Source organism: Chrysoperla carnea, chromosome 4 (assembly GCF_905475395.1).
Source record: "Chrysoperla carnea chromosome 4, inChrCarn1.1, whole genome shotgun sequence".
NCBI lineage: Eukaryota > Metazoa > Arthropoda > Insecta > Neuroptera > Chrysopidae > Chrysoperla > Chrysoperla carnea.
In genome coordinates this window covers 70,852,676-70,869,230 of record NC_058340.1, presented here as the reverse complement: position 1 = coordinate 70,869,230, position 16,555 = coordinate 70,852,676, and the positions used below count along the sequence as shown (strand labels likewise).

The window sequence follows — 16,555 nt, the reverse complement described above, 5'->3', positions numbered from 1 at the left end:
AAGTTGACTCTTTTTAAATTTGTAGAGATTCCCTGATTTTAATTATAAATTAATCGAAATTATTTTAGATTATAGCTCAAAAGCTATGACAATATCTTACATTTGGTAAGTAACCTGGTAGTCTAAATTGGAACTACTAAAAACGAGTCCAGTTCTTGTTTCAATTAATACGAAATATTCTCGCCATTTGGCGGGGCTTTCTCATTTAATAGCATATAGATAGAGAATCCCATGTATTGAAATTGATCTGAATTTGAACTAGAATAAAACTTGCGTTGAATGGTTTTATTTAGTTATCTATGATATTTTTATTTTCCTACAAAAGTAGTAAGTACAGGCATTGTCATCTGGTAGTCTAAATTTGAACTACTGAAAACGGGCCCACTTCCTGTTTTAATTAGTACGAATTCTTATCACCAACAGGCGATGTTGCAACTCCCAGTTATCAATAATCAATTCACCTTCAAAGACGTTAAATAATGATAACATCTTACTTGTTAAAGTCTCCTCCGATATGAGCGATAAAGTGGGGATATGGGCACATGATGGCCTTTATTTTGCAATAACTTTAGAACTAATAGAGGTATTTAAAAAATTCGAAATGCGTCTAGTTCCTAATTGAAGTATATTTCAATATTTTAATCAAAAATTAGTTTGCCAGAATACTAAGAAAACACTCGAGCGAATCGTCTTTCGCCGTTGTTCTACTGAAAGAGCAATTGCAAGAGAAAAGGAAATACATAAAAATTATCAAAAATATCAAAATAAAGTTTGAAAAACACTTGTCTTTGAAATAATCACAAATAAAAAATTGCCGCCAAGTAGGGAAAACTCATCAAACTATACGTTGAAAGTTGTTTTTTTTTTTTTCAAATTCTTTTTGAAATTAACTTTATCCAAAGGAGCGGGCTAGCTTTACAGACACCCAAGTATAGAATACGTTAAAAATTAACACAAAAAATGTAGAGTTGAATGTAGTGCTGTGTATGTGGATGTTTCAAGTATACGCGCAGCCATGCGCATTTTACACAAGTTAAAACAGTCATACACAAACACACAAATACACAAACACCAATTCAACCGTTTTAGACTAGCAGCCAGCGAATAGAACTTGATCATATCAATAAGGTAGTAGAGTGAAAGAAAACGACCACTAAACATAGTTTTTGAACACAAAAAACAAATTATTCCTCACCACTTTCTCATCAACAAACAAACAACAAAAAATGAGTGATTTTTGTGTAACAGAAAATGATATAATTTATAATTTTAAAAAATATTGTGCAATTAAAAAATTAAAGTAAGATTTTCATACATAAAATTATAAACGCTACGTTTTGCAAAGGAATAAATTTTTATAATATTATATCAATCACACTTATGTTGTGTTATTGAAAGTGGGTCCGTCATATTTGTTATAAAAAGCTTTTCAAAAAGCAGATTCGTATACACTTTTAATAAAATGGCGGATTGAAAACCAAAAAAAATTTATCCAAAATATTAAAAAAGTTATCGATTTATACAAAAAAAAATCTAAAAACGTGAAATATATATGGTATGTATTAAAAATTCAACTTTTACTTCTCTTTGTGATGTAAAGCCTTTTTTGTACCATTTCAAGTTTATTTTAAAAATTTGTATATAATCAATAATTTAAAATATCCGCTGTTTTTCAATTTTTTTTAACCCTTTGCCATTGTTTAATTAATCGTAACATAAAACTGGCATCGTGAGGTCAAATATCAGGACCGTTATTGAGGAAAAAATCATTTGCTCATCACAACACTAATTTTGTGATAAGATTTCTTGAAAGATCTTAATTACTTGCGATAGGTGAATATGTTTACAATTTAGAGGAGTGGGAAAATATTTAGTGCAGCAAAGACAGGTGTGCAGGATAAGTAAAATGGAGAAAGTTGAATTTTTCAAGAAAATTTCTATTTCAGACAATAATTGGGAATTATATATACAGTGTGTCCCCGGATAGAGATAACTATACTTGTAAATTTCCTTATTTTGCATTTTAAGAAAAAAAGTCATTCTTTATAAGAAGTTTTGCTTATTATGAAAAGTATGTAGGAATATTTAAAACTTCTTAATAGTAGTTCTTAACAGAGTAGCCAAAAATTTGGAATCACTATTTTTATTTTTGGTAAACTACCCTTCATTTTTATAAATTGGCGAAATATTACTAAGAAAAGTTACTCGCAATTAACAATTATGACTCTATACAAAATATCAAGATCTTTCCAACTTTGACAATTGTATTTTTATTGAATGTTTATCCGAGAAAATAAATTTTCTTTTTAATTTTCTAAACTAGTCTACAAAAAAAATACACTCTCGGATAGTACATGTTAATTGTTTTATTATTATTTTCTTTCTTACGTTTTTTTTTAATAATTAAAGATTTTGTTCAAATAAAAAATGATGTTATAATTAATGTACACAACAGATCTTCTTGATATTTTGTATAGAGTCATAATTTTTAATTGCGAGTAACTTTTCTTAGTAACATTTCGCCAACTTATAAAAAAGAAGGGTATTTTACCAAAAATAAAAATAGTGATTTCAAATTTATGGCTACCCTGTACATTATTAAGAAGTTTTAAATATTCCTACATACTTTTCAGAATAAGCAAAACTTCTTATAAAGAATGACTTTTTTTCTTAAAATGCAAAATAAGGAAATTTACAAGTATAGTTACCTCTATCCGGGGACACTATATATATTTATTTTTTTTTTTGTATTAGTTAATTGAATCGAAAAAGAAAATTAAGGGGTTTTAAATACATTCGAAATTTCTATTCAAAATACAGGAATTGGGGCTGTATAAGCCGAAGTAAGGGGAAAAAGGGAAAATCCCCTTTTAAAGACATTCCTTTCTACTTATGGCTACAAATAAGGATTTGGATATTGGGAGCTTAAAATTAAATTAATGAAAATTTCTACTAGATTAAAAACAATAGTTATTGAGTCGATATATCAGGAATTCCTATTTAATAATTTGTATTAAACTATGCATAAATAAATTGGAAGATTTTGACTCAAACTTTCATTTCTATTAAAGCGTAAAATTCGTGGCAAAAAGCGATCACACGAGCGGAACGCTTAAAACAAGACTACACGATGCCAGTTAAGGGTTAAACAAAAAACAAAGTGAATGACCTCCCCATTATTTAAACAATTAATCGTTTTCTTTTACAAAGAAAATAACAATTCCAAATTTTTTGTTTTTTCCCATTAGCATGAAAATACAATGACATGAGAGAAAATGACCACTGAAATAAAATTTTATAATGGTCACGTCATCAACTGTAATAACATTATGTCATTGCTGTGGTCCTGGCTCTTAATTTTAATAATAATAAATAGTGTAAATAGTGAAGTATGGGTAACAACGGGTTCTGGAGCACATCATCGGACCCGTCATGCAGATTACGTTACAAATTGTCCAAAACCGTGTGAATGTCCAACACGTCACCAAATCATATGTAAAAACATAAATTTGGCAAAAGATACAGTGGAACGAAGACAATTACCACATGTAACTCACGTTAAACTAGAAAATGTAACACCGTTACTTAATCGAGTTACAAATTTAACACTTTTCCAATTGTTCGATATCGATACAACAACTATATTAGAAGTCCAATGGATTTCAAGTAATATTATGGAAATTGATTCGAATGCATTCGAAAATTTCAACCAGTTAGAAAAATTAAATTTAGCTGACAATAAATTACAAAATGTCGAACATTTTTTGTACATAAATTCGTTAAAATCATTAAATTTAAGTTTAAATATGATCAAAGATCTTCCTCGACCGATTTTCAATGGTACAAAACTTCTTGAAGAATTATATTTATCACATAATCAGCTACATGTTATACCATTTCAAATATTTGCGCCAATGCGTAGTTTAGAAATATTAGATTTATCAAATAATTTAATTGTAACATTCTTAGATCATTTTTTTAAGCAGAATAAAATTTTAAAGAAATTATTTTTAAATGATAATCGTATTGAAAAATTATCAACAAATGCACTTACAGACTTAAAAGAATTATCTGAATTAAATTTAGCGCAAAATCGTTTACATGTTTTAACAAAAGGGGTTTTTGATGCGTTAAAACATTTAAAAAAATTAAATTTAGCATACAACCATTTCGTTCACTTATATAAGCAAACATTTCATAATTTAATTAATTTAAATGAATTAAATTTAAGTGGGAATAATTTCACAAAAATGATACCAAATTTACTCAATAAAAATTTAAATTTACGCAAATTAACTATTGAAAATAGTCATATTGAACGCGTAAATAATTGGGATTTTAATGGCATGTCCTCTCTAGAAGAATTATATTTGCGTAAAAATCATTATCTACACGACATCGAACATTACGTATTTGATGATTTACCAAATCTCCAAACATTGGACATCAGCGAAAATCAACTAAGTGTTCTCCCAAAGTCAATGAGTACCCTTACGAAATTAAAATATTTGGATATAAGTAAAAATTATTGGGCCTGTGATTGTCGTATGGTTTGGTTTAAAACGTGGATGATAGCGCATCAAAATGATATTGTTACGTCAGATTTAAGTTGTGGACCACACGCTTATCCAAATGAAATGATTCCAACGTTAGAACATCTTAATTGTACTGACCCGATTTTATTATCAAAAACTCCGCTCCAAAAATATATTGTAAATACAAAAGTGATTTTGGATTGTAAATATACGTCAAATCCATTACCGTCAATTACATGGATAACACCAACAAAATTAATATTCCATTCGAATCCAGAACCAAGTATCCCGGATATATTTTATAAACATCCCATAGGACATGATTTTTATATGAATGCATATAAAAATGGACGAATTCAAGTGTTTGAAAATGGTTCGTTAATCATAAATAATTTAACGAAAACGGATGTAGGAGCGTATACATGTTTTGCGAATACACCAACTGGTAATTCTTCCGCAGTGGTTATTATCCAAATTAATCCGACTGAAATGTATAACGTCCAAATTAATAGTATTATTTTTGGATTATTTTGTGCTGCCGGTTTTCTAACGTTAACGTTACTTGTACAATTTTTACGTTTTGTTTTACGCAAGTAAGTTTTTTTTATTATTTAAAATAATTGAACTTGAATTTATTTGTGTTCTTTCCTTTAGGTCTGGTATCCTAAATAATTGTTGCAGTTTTTGTAAACGAGATAAAATCTCACCTCGAGCCAAACAGATTTATGCAATGTTGGATAACATCGAATCATATAAATCGCAACAATTGGAACGGTTGCGAGAGAATTATGCTCAACAAGTAGGTTTCGACTTAAATTTATGATTTCAAGAAGCTTTGCTAATTTGTTTTTTTCTTTCAAGGTTAATCGAATCAAAGAAAATTGTACTCAGCAAGTGGAATGGATTCAAACAAGTTACCAGGGTCAAACCAAGAATTTGAAAGATATTCGAGATATTGGAACACAGCATTTGACTACAATACGCGGTCAATATTGTGATCAGGTAAGAAAAACTGATGTTTTGTTTGTCGCATCTTACGTGGAATCCACAACAGCGTCAAGTTGGTACACGTCGACTTCAAAACGTGTGCAAAACACATGAAAGTCCGTTTTCAAAATTGTAATAATTTTTTCTTTTTGTTTTAGGTCAAACGTGTTCGGGAATATTCAACCTGTCAATTAAATTGGGTACGTGAAAATTACGTCTTCCAACGCAATAAAATACGAAAATTTAGTGCCCATCAAGTGTTACGTATCCAAAAATCCTACAAATACCAACAACAAACGTTGAACAAAGTCTTAGAAAATTTACCAACACTATACTTCGAAAATTGTCGTACTGGACAATGTGGTCGAACTGATTCCATTGTTTTCGATCCAGAGGACGTAATTGGAATTGATACCTACATCAAATCGAAAATTGAACAATTAGCTGAAATTCCTGAACCAATTATTCCAGATGAAATGCAAAGTCGATTATCGTTGTATTATACACCGACAGAGCGTTCAATTATTGGTTCACCCGGTACAGAGAGTCACATAATTGATGGTTTTGAAGGTATTTACATAAATATGATCGAAAATGTTCCAACAACTTCGTACGCAATTGAAAATGAAGATCGAAGACGATTCTCGCTATCAGAACCGATTTATAGTTTATCCGAGCCAAGCTGTAGTACTTCAAATAATAGTAGCAAGCCCAGTACAGCAAGTATACGCAATTCAATTAATGTGGACAGTGATGACAGTGATGAGGAAAGTGCTGTGGTTGTTGTTCGACCTCAAACAATTGATGAGGAACTTGTAAATAATTTAAGTGATAATTTACCGACTGCCGTCAAACAAAGTGAAAAGAAATGTGTGAGTGTTTGTGAGGATATTACCAGTGGTGGGGATACTCATCGAAACAGTGTTGGTGATTCATCGACAAGTAATAACAATAATATTTATAGTGAAACTGCCTTGTAGTGCCAATGTTGTCTCCCTCTTAAATCAAATTCGAAAATTGTTTGCGTTCAGAACCATTTGAAATCGTGATGTTTAAAGAAAGATACTTTAAATGCGTGTAACATTTTGGAATATTCGTGATTGAGCTAAATATTCAATTAAGTAGCTTAAAATCGGAAGTTTTAAGTCGGGTTTCTTGAGAAATGTTCTGCACGTAATCAATTCAAAAAGAGAGATAGAGATTTTGTTTCCATTCTCTTTTAAATCTATCATGTCTCTCTCTAAAAACAATTGCATCATTGCCTAATTTGTTATAAATTTTGCAGCAAGCTGTGATAGTCTCTTATTTAAAAAAAAATATATATATCGATTGGTCAGAAAAAGAATTAATAATTTATTTTTTTCATTTTTCATTTTCCTTAAGTGTTTCGTAAACCAATCGTATCGAACTGTATTAAATAATGAGATCAAATTAAAAAAAAAGAAAAATGTAATTTTTGTGTTACAATAAATACCGCTCAATATAACTTTTTTTTTATCTAAAAAAAAGGACACATAACAGCCTTAGATATTTTTTCAAAGTGTCTGGCGGTTGAATTTTTTTTTGACCTTTAGAAAAATTTGAATGCTTGACACTCATAAAATTTTTTTTTTAAGGAATGATCATGATTTCGCGCCTTTTACATATTTTTAAAGTAGTTACAGACGTTTCTTTTCTAGCGGAAAAATTGCTTAGACTCGGTAATTTTTGCGAACTTAAATATTCTCAGTTTGTTTAATATTCCACCATGGAAGTTGTTGAAATGTTCATAGCGGATAAGCGGAGGTGACGCGGAGATGGAGTACGATTATACGGGATTTCCAAAACTGTTTTGTAAAATACCTTATTTCAAATTTGAAAATGCGATATTCTGTTCTTCCAAAATACTTCAATTTTTTAAGACTGCCTTTTCTAACAGGAAATACTACAATTTATAAGAATGGAATCTGGCGTCACATTTTTTGTTGATAACATTTGAAATTTTTCAAATATCTGAGTTTTTTATTGACTTATATTTTTATTTGGCTTTTATGACAATTAAAAATGGCGTTTAATAAAACGATTCGGGGATAATAAAAGCACTTACATTTTGCTCTTCCAGAATCTCGAATAATAGCTTACATTTGGATCGAATTAACTGAGGAAAAAAACGTTTGTATCCACCCTAAACTGTAATTGAAAAAGCAATTTTTTTTTAAATCAATTTTCCGCCCATTAAATTAATTCGCCCTTATTTATCTCGTGTTTTTTTTAATCATGAACATTCCATTTTGAAAGTATTCTCAAAAAAGGTCGTAATATTAGTAAAAGAAAATGGAGATGTGTGGGTTGAAAATTTTCAATTAAAAAAAAAAGCCTGCATTACTACTACACGCCTATATATATTCCTGACTACATTTTCAAATAAATTTGATCTATCTAGTCTATGTAAAAATTTTCTAGGAAGTAGTCAAACTGTAGATTCACATTCAAATCATTTTTCTCTGTGGAAAAAAATGATTCTATTTTTTGTAATAAAAAATTATTCTTGATAAAAATAAAAGAACTATTTTTCCTGCTATATTTTGAGAGTTTGGTGGTGCCTTAACAAAATGAGAGAAAATTGTACAATTTTCCTAATTCTCCCCTTAAATGAATGGTGTGAAAAAAATTGGAAAATATATTTTTGTGAAAAAAAAAAATGGGACAATCGAATTATTTAAATATAAGCAACATAGTTACAAGGTATAGAAAAACAAGGCATTATCTAAACAAATTTTCATTTTTTTTAAGTGCATATATTTTTCCAAAATTATTTGTGTTTGAATTTTCTGTTTCATAAATCTAAAACACATTGTGTGTTCGAGAAAAATAGTGCAAAAAAATTTAACAAGTGATATCGAACTATAAAAAAATAGAAAATCTAATATAAAGTGTTGTTTAGGCTATTCTATCCAAAACCACGGGCGAAATATCGCTAATTGTTAGTAAATACAAAACTAAAAAGTCCATTTTTTTATATTAACCCTAATCACACGCTTAAATTTGAAATTTTTGTCCTATCTTATTTGAGAGAAGCCCTCTTAGCTCTACCCCTTTTATTGATCCAAGACATTCAAAATCATTGTTCGAGGATTTTTTACGGCGTCAATTATTAATTATTTTAATAGCTTCCAATAAGCTACGACATTTTTAACATTATTTTTCCCGAACACATTATAAATATTCTAGAAATAGATATCCTAGAATTAGATCTCGATCATCATCGAAACTATTGTAAACTATGCTTTATTTTTATTCACTTTAGAAGTGTAAATATAAAGCAGGCTTTAGAATATAAATTTTTAGGCAAATCTTATTAAACAAACAAAAAAATTGTTAATCGATGTAAATTATTTTTTCTTAGAAAATATGTTTAATGTGTGTGTGACTGTGTTAAGTGCGCATGTGCAAATAAATATTATATTAAATTGTTTTTTGTTTTTCATTCTTATTTAATGTGATCAAAGATGACGTCAATTGTTTATTTTTTTTAAAATTAAAATTAAAAATAATTAAAAGAAATTTATTGTTATTTAATCCGTACGGTCACAAAAATTGCACTAAAACAAAATACTTCATTTTTATAAAAACAGTGTCCCAAAATTAACGCAAGATTTGAATTTTACGCCATTTGTGTCGTGGAGAGTTACTCGACCAAATAAAAAAACATAATTTTCGTTTAAATTGCAAGCTCGATAGTGATTTTAACTTCATTTAAAATGTGAAACAATAATTTAAAAAAAATTACGAGACTACCGTAATTGAGCGGAAAATAAGGACACTTTTCGAGCAAGGAAATTGACAGCTGTATTATGAAAATTTAGTCACATATTCTTGGACTTGGAGTTTTACTCGAAATTCTATTTCATACACAGCCTTATAATTTACTAGCATGATGCCCACCCGCTTCGCTGGGCTTTAAAGTAAAGGCCATCGGGTTATATAGCCTCACCTCTCTTGCTCTCGCTTCACATACTCAAAATAGGGGTAGGGATTGTTTTACACAGGTAAAATGTACGTACAGAATTTTTTTTTTCTTCTAAATGTTATACCTTTAATGGATCAAAATCTTTATTAAATCTTTAATTAATGGTTCAAAATGAAGCTCATAGATGACGTAGTGAAATGTCAATTAGCGCAGTGAATTTTTTTTATATATCTTTATAAATTATAGCTCACGTGTCAGCCTGGTGTATGAGCTATATTATTGTAAAGTTTCATTCAAGTCTATTTGTTAGTTTTGGCGTGAAAGCGTAATAAACAAACATCCTTACTTTCACATTTTATAATATATACAGACATAGATGAATCTATAAAACAACTTTTAATTAAAAATCTTTGTTTTCTATTAAAAAATGAAGTTTCTATGATATGCGACCTGAAAAATTGGTCTTGGAAATGATTCAGAAAGACCCTGCCCGCAGTTGAACTTAACAGTTTATATATAGTCTGTCTGATACCAGCTTTATTTTTAACTAGAAAAAGCCTCAATCTCTATATCAATACAGAATATTTGCGAGGAAAAGGAAGATGCGTACGCTTACTCTTTATATGTTAAGAATTATCTTAAGAACAGTCAAACTTGAGGTTTAACTGTACGGCTTGAAGTTTTATCTGAGGTTGGAAATATTTTTAAAACAAATCCCACTAATTCCATTAAATTATATCATCCTCTATATTCTTCTAATCAAAAGGGAATGAAGGCCATTTTTCATTAAATGTTTATTAATACGATTGGAAGATTAAAATTTTGTGCCACAAAAATTATTTTTGAGTCAATGTCTAAACTTTTTCATTAATATTTCATGCGCAGACCTGAAACGCTGAGAATAGTATATCACATATCTAGGGAGCAAAAGTAAAGAATGTCAGATCCCAAGTTCATTGTCGCCATAGGCGAAGCCCAGGGAGACAAACTAGAGATCTGAGACATTCTTTACTTGCTTCTGTGGTATGTATACTATTTTTGCTACTCGGCGGAGACGAAAAGTGGCAATTTCGTTTAGCGCAGCAAGACGAAGTTTGACGCTTTCCACCCCGAGGGGAGAAAAATTTATTTATTCATTTAATGTAATTTTAAAAGCCCGGGATATTTATACTAGAAATTAAGTATGTGCTAGAAGTGCATTTTAAAGAGAAAAAAAACAAGCTTTCGGTAACACGTACTCGATTTCTTTTATAAATACTTATGCACACCGTGCACGCTTTTAAAATTCATAAATGAATTTTTTCGGTATTTCAATCCTGCGCATAAAATATTAACGGATGAAAAAAATGTTTCGAGATATATTCCACCACTTTTTTTGTTGGGAGTATCATTTTTGGAATTAAAATTTAGTAGCCAAGGATGAGGTATAATAAGGAAAATAATATTTGAAGGAATCACATTCACATCATACCCTCTTCTCCACCCTATTTCCTTTAAATTGTACTAATATTATTGTATGAAAATTACATTATTGTACAAAAAGAAAACAATAAAGTCAGTTGTTATGTAAATGAAAAATGCGTTTTATTTTCCAGCTCGAATTGTTAAAGCCCGCGACGATACACACTTTAAAAGAAGAAATGAAGTGCTGTATCAACGATAATTCTATCATATTAAAAAAGGTCAAGGAAAGTTCAAAAAAAATTTTCCTATATTCTAGCAAAGCCTTGTAGTTTTTTAACTCGATAAATTATATAATTTTCCTGATAAATTCCTAATTAAACCCATTTTTGAGGGGACACTCTTTAAGACCCAATATAAATATAGGGTGTACATCGAATTGGAATAATTTTTTCCTTGCTATAGTAAAATTATTCTGAAATTTTCATAGCGTCTCTTTCTTCCGTGTATTTGTGCAATTTGTGAGGCAGGAATCCAATATTATCCGCATAGTGAAACTTCAAAACATCGATTATATTCGGGGAAGCATGCGTTTATCAGCTTATCAGATTTCGATATGACTCTAATAGAAGTTTAGAATTTTCATGAACAACTTTTAGAAAGTTCAAATATCCGGGGCACAAAATAATACCAAAGAGCAGTATAGACATAGGAAAAGCAATGAATTCTTGATCACAGTGAGAGGTAGAAAGAGACAGAAATTGTAAGATATAAGGAAAACGAAGACAGTTATTCGTTATTACTTTAGCTATCTCTCTAGAGGTATATTTGCTTACTTTATCTGCCCCTTTCTATTGTGATCAATCGTTTAGGTAGCGACTTTGCAGCTCTATGGTATAACCTCTATGATCCGGAACAAAATAAAAACTATACGCGATGAAGTCGCTTCAAATGTAGTGAATAGAAATTCAAATGTAGTGGCAATTTTCATATAAATGACATGATCTAAATTGACATGATAAACATTTCGTCTTTTTAAATTGTACAACTTCTGTTTATAACTTTAACAAACAACTATTAAAGAATTAAGTTGGACCGATCTTATGTGGATGATCATGGATAAATATTTGAGTATTATTTCTAGTAACACATCTTTCAAGAACGGAAATTTTCCAACAAATAATAACAATAATAATGCATAAGAGAGATCCCGCAAATGGGACCCGAGGACCTGGGCCAAGGGGTCCTCTGCGCCCTCCTTGAGAACAATTTGTCACCCGAAAAACGGACGTCTCCGAAATTATAGGATTCTGCCGAGGCCAGACGCCACGCAGAAAGCCCACAGTTTTTCTCCACCGGGATTTTCCCAGGATTGTTGGATCCAAGGTTTTGGGTTCAAACATTCTAAACTTAACTCCCGTAAGTTTATGCAGATACAAATAAAATGTATGGAGGTTTCATCGTCCACCATACAAGTGGAATCATCAGATGTCCTGTTAAGAGTCTCATCACCCTTCTCAACTGTGCCCTAGTGAGTTTCAGGCACGCACAGTCGAATGGCCTCCCTGTGATTATATACAGTTTGATCTGTCGCATGCCCAACACAAAGACCCCATAATTAAGCTGGGCTTGTGTAGCCATTCCTTAATATGCTAAATTACGAAGCATCTTGCTATGGTAATAGCAGATTCAGGTGAAAGGGGCGTTTGAGGCGATTCCTCTCGTACCAACGAACACGCTGCTTCAAAAATCAAACAAGAATAAATTTATTCAAGCCTTCTTTCTATCCGCTGAATTTTATGTCGTAGATTTAATTTGATTCATAAAATCATTTTAAATCAGGAATATCGATTAGTTTTTTATATAAGACCACACTTAAAGAATCCAATCAAGAATACAAAAAAAGTATTAAGCAGGAACAATCGAAAAAAATTTTTAAAAAGTGAGTACCTTGTAAATTAATAAAAGTTAAAGCAATATGAACTGGGCACTAAAATTTAAATATCATTAAAAAATAATATTTTTTAGAAATACGTAAAGTAATTACCTTATCGGGTGTACGATTCCATGCGACCATTTTATGTCCAGATGCCAGAAGATTTTTAACAAGTTGTGCACCAATATTACCCGTGCCAAGAAAACCAAACGTTAATTTCGATGGCTCCACGTTCTTATCAGAAATATTTTTCGAAACTTGCGCATCAATTGGCGGCGTTTCCTGTAATATAAAATTAAGTTTCTTTAAAAAAAATAATAATGCCTGACTTTAATTTGATTCGATTTGTACCTAGAATTTCTCGAATACCTAAACATTCAGATACAGTCAAACCTGGTTAATTGAAGATAAAATTATTTTTACGAAACAATTTTTAAAGTACTGCACTTGAAAATACTGAACAAATTTTTCCAAATATGTTACCCTACTAAAACGAGAAATAATTTCAAACTTTTGCTATGAAGTGATTTTTTTGAACTATTAATTGTCAAGTTTGAAAGTAATATGTTTATAAAACAATTCTTTTTTTATAAAATTACCGTTATCATTTAGGAAATCATTAAAAGGTTGGGGCTATAATGAAAAGTATAACATACAGAACATACCAAATTCCTTTATGTGATCTTGATTCTTGTATTTTAGGCTTAAATTATGGCTAACCTTTTTTTTTAACAAAGGCAAAATAAGGTAAAATAAATATTGAAAGAAAAAGCTTTGAAACTTTTACTTTGTTGCTAGGTCAAAAACAAAATTTTTCTCGAGTCTAAAAAAAATTATTTAAATGCTTCAAGAATTTGAATTATTTAACTTGGTGACTCCATAGAAGAAGGCTTGCTAGCAGGATCTCTAGTTGTAAAATGCTCCACTTAAAATAAAATATAGGATTGGTTCCGCAAGTGGCTCCCTAGCACCTAGACCAAAGGGGGCTCTCTGCCTCCTTGAGAACAACCTGTCACCAAAAAACAAGACGCTTTCGAGTATCTAAGAGCCTAAATGACAGGGTAACGAAGCTTAGCCTGCATAAATTATGGCTTGCATTTTAAAAATATTGGCAAATAATATAAAATAGATATTGAAAGAAAAAGCTTTGAAGCTTTTGACTTGTTGTTAGAGTGAAAGAAAATTTTTTTCTGCAGCCTCGCAAATGAATTTATTCATATCTTTCTCGAGCTTCAATTTGTAATGAAAATGTATGCCCGTGGCTCCAGAGAAGAAGCCTTGCTAGCAGAGTCACTGAGGGTAAAAAGCCCCATTTAGTTAATCGCCAAAAAAAATCATATCTAAGAGCCTACATTAGAGGGAAATGAACTCGCTATGTGCTCTATGGAAACAAACTTCGGTGCTGCCTTAGCCTAAGGTCTTAAAATAAACGATCCTCCATAGCTGGATCAAGCATATGCCTTTGAAAAAGGATATCAAATCAGAGATTTAAAAACATGCAATGAAGCGTAACAGAGGAAAGTTTTTTTTTAAATATTACGTTTTGTCCTTTGCAATTAAACTGCTACGAAATCTTATTCCTAAAGTGGACAATATGAACCCCTGGGAGTCCATTCCAAGACGAAAGACATCTATGGTAGCAAACAACAGAGGATCCATGAGAATAAAAAGGTATCTACGGAAGCGAAAATAAGAATAAGGGCGACTTTTAAACATTCACGATTACTGGGGAAAAAAATATAAAAAAAAGCCGGCTAAACAATTTTTTATCCACGCTGTCTTACGTGTGATATTACGTGGTAGGGTGCCTTATTTAACGTAAAATTGGCAACTGATCTACGAGACAAAATAAATTTGGGGCCCGCTGGTATACATCATAAAAAAAAAGCTTTGGGAAGGCATTTTGCTTAAAAAAAATACGTAATCATAATAATAATTGTACTTACCGGGCGCATTAAAATACTGGGCCGATCTAATACTACTTGATATCCTTTCCGACTCACGTGATTTTGCCCGACTGGTGAGCCTGCTAGCCCATCGTCATTCGTTGAAAAACTCGCCGATAATTTACTCTTTTTTGGTGGCCGTCCAAGTCCTACTCCTGATTCAGATGCACGTTTTTTCGTTGGACTTTCCTATAAAATAAACATAAATATTATATTCTATAGATTATTCTAAATATTATTTTACCAAATTATCGCTACCAATTAGCAAAAGTAAAACATTTTCAAGTCTTGCTCTTCACAGGAACTCGAATCTCAAAGAGTAATCTATAATTATTCTATGAGTGATTCATTAAGAATTTTTGCTATCTGAATTGTTATCCCTGTTATCTTTATTTTGCGAGATTTCTGTATGGCTAACCACCGCATTGAAATACGGGCCTGGTTTTGTAAGAAATAGCGAGAATTTTTCCTAAATCGAAGGTATTAAAAATGAGTATCGTGAGTCCCCACCAAAGATATTGGTTTAAAGTCTGCGAACACGGCCCCCCAAAATTAGGGGCGTAACGAATTTAACGATAAGAAGCGAAAAATGTCTGCAATTATTCATGATAGAAAAGTTAAAAGTACTGATAATTCCTGGTTGAATTACGATAGTTTATCGCTGTTGTCTCTTCGATAGAATCTTTGCCTGAAATAAAATTTAAAGTATATACGTCCTGGTAAGTATTTTCTTAGCATTTGCTGTAAATCAACCATCTCAAATTTTTGTATTCTTACAGCGCGAATGATAAATTAGAATTTCGGATTCGTCGAGGAAACAATACTTATTATATTAAGAACAAATTAACAAACCTTTTTCGCTTTTTTTGTTTTCTCTTTCGGAGTAATTGGCTCCTGTGCATCACGTAACTTATTAAATTCTGCATCTTGATCATTTTCTATAGCATCGAAATCTTCACCATATTTCTGCAGAAATAACAAACAATATTAAATTTTATTAAGTACAATACTTCCAGGCAGATCCTAAAGTTCCGGAACCTCATAAAAATAACTTACCTCTCTATTTTCGATATATTTTTCAATTTGCGCTACAGCATCCTTGAATGACGCTGTCTTACTAGCACCAACAAGCGTATCTTTATACTCCTTATACGGTTTTAAATTATGAAGCTCAATGTAAGCACTGAAAAAAGCAGATAATTTTTTTAAAACTTTTATTAGTTTATTATTTTTGTTTGATTGCTTATTCGCTTGTACAGAGAGTCCCAGAATAGACGTTGATAATCTTATGCCAACGACTACTCTCATCTTAAAGTGCATCAGAGAATATATGTGAAAACCGGTTTTCTTAAAAACCATAAAGACTGAAAATAAAATATTTGCTAGTTGAAATCTTTTACTACTTTAAGTCTAGGAGCACGTTTTTTATGTAAAATTCATAACAGCCTCGTAATTGGTTTTGTTTCTTCTATGCCTGACTGGCTTTCTAGCCGTAATCAAGAGCCGGGGGCATGGGCTGTTGAAAAGAGTTAAAGTGGGAAATTTTTGCTAGTCTTATTGCATACCTGCCAAACCTGTTATCAAATCAACAGAAAAACATTTCAATTTTATCCTCTTTCTAGCAATCAAAGCGCAATATCCCAAAAACGGGTGTGTTTTTTTTTTATTGAAAAATATGACAAACAAAAATTTTGGATGTGCTCAGAGAGCCCTTTTTATGGAAAACTCCAAAAATATAAAATGCCTATCGCCTCGTAATTGGTTTTGGTTGATCTACACTTGACTGACTGTCTAGCCGTGA

The 16,555-nt window shown here is 30.9% G+C and overlaps 2 protein-coding genes across 3 annotated transcripts in view; one reads left to right on the top strand and one right to left on the bottom strand.

Annotated features, from left to right (window-relative positions):
- Nucleotides 1-16,555, bottom strand: part of LOC123299305 (putative oxidoreductase GLYR1 homolog) — a 55,959-nt gene that overhangs the window by 37,926 nt on the left and 1,478 nt on the right. For both annotated transcript variants that reach the window (XM_044881663.1, XM_044881664.1), the window contains exons 4-7: nucleotides 15,811-15,937; nucleotides 15,607-15,720; nucleotides 14,755-14,943; nucleotides 12,920-13,090 (exon numbers count right to left, since the gene is read on the bottom strand). In XM_044881663.1, the coding sequence (XP_044737598.1) occupies nucleotides 12,920-13,090; nucleotides 14,755-14,943; nucleotides 15,607-15,720; nucleotides 15,811-15,937 (601 nt within the window). The remainder of the gene's footprint in view (nucleotides 1-12,919; nucleotides 13,091-14,754; nucleotides 14,944-15,606; nucleotides 15,721-15,810; nucleotides 15,938-16,555) is intronic.
- LOC123299292 (immunoglobulin domain and leucine-rich repeat-containing protein 2-like) lies at nucleotides 1,379-8,930 on the top strand. The gene is made up of 5 exons (XM_044881647.1): nucleotides 1,379-1,555; nucleotides 3,249-5,128; nucleotides 5,190-5,334; nucleotides 5,397-5,537; nucleotides 5,681-8,930. The coding sequence occupies exons 2-5, from the start codon at nucleotides 3,276-3,278 to the stop codon at nucleotides 6,500-6,502; spliced, it is 2,961 nt and encodes a 986-aa protein (XP_044737582.1). The 5' UTR covers nucleotides 1,379-1,555; nucleotides 3,249-3,275; the 3' UTR covers nucleotides 6,503-8,930.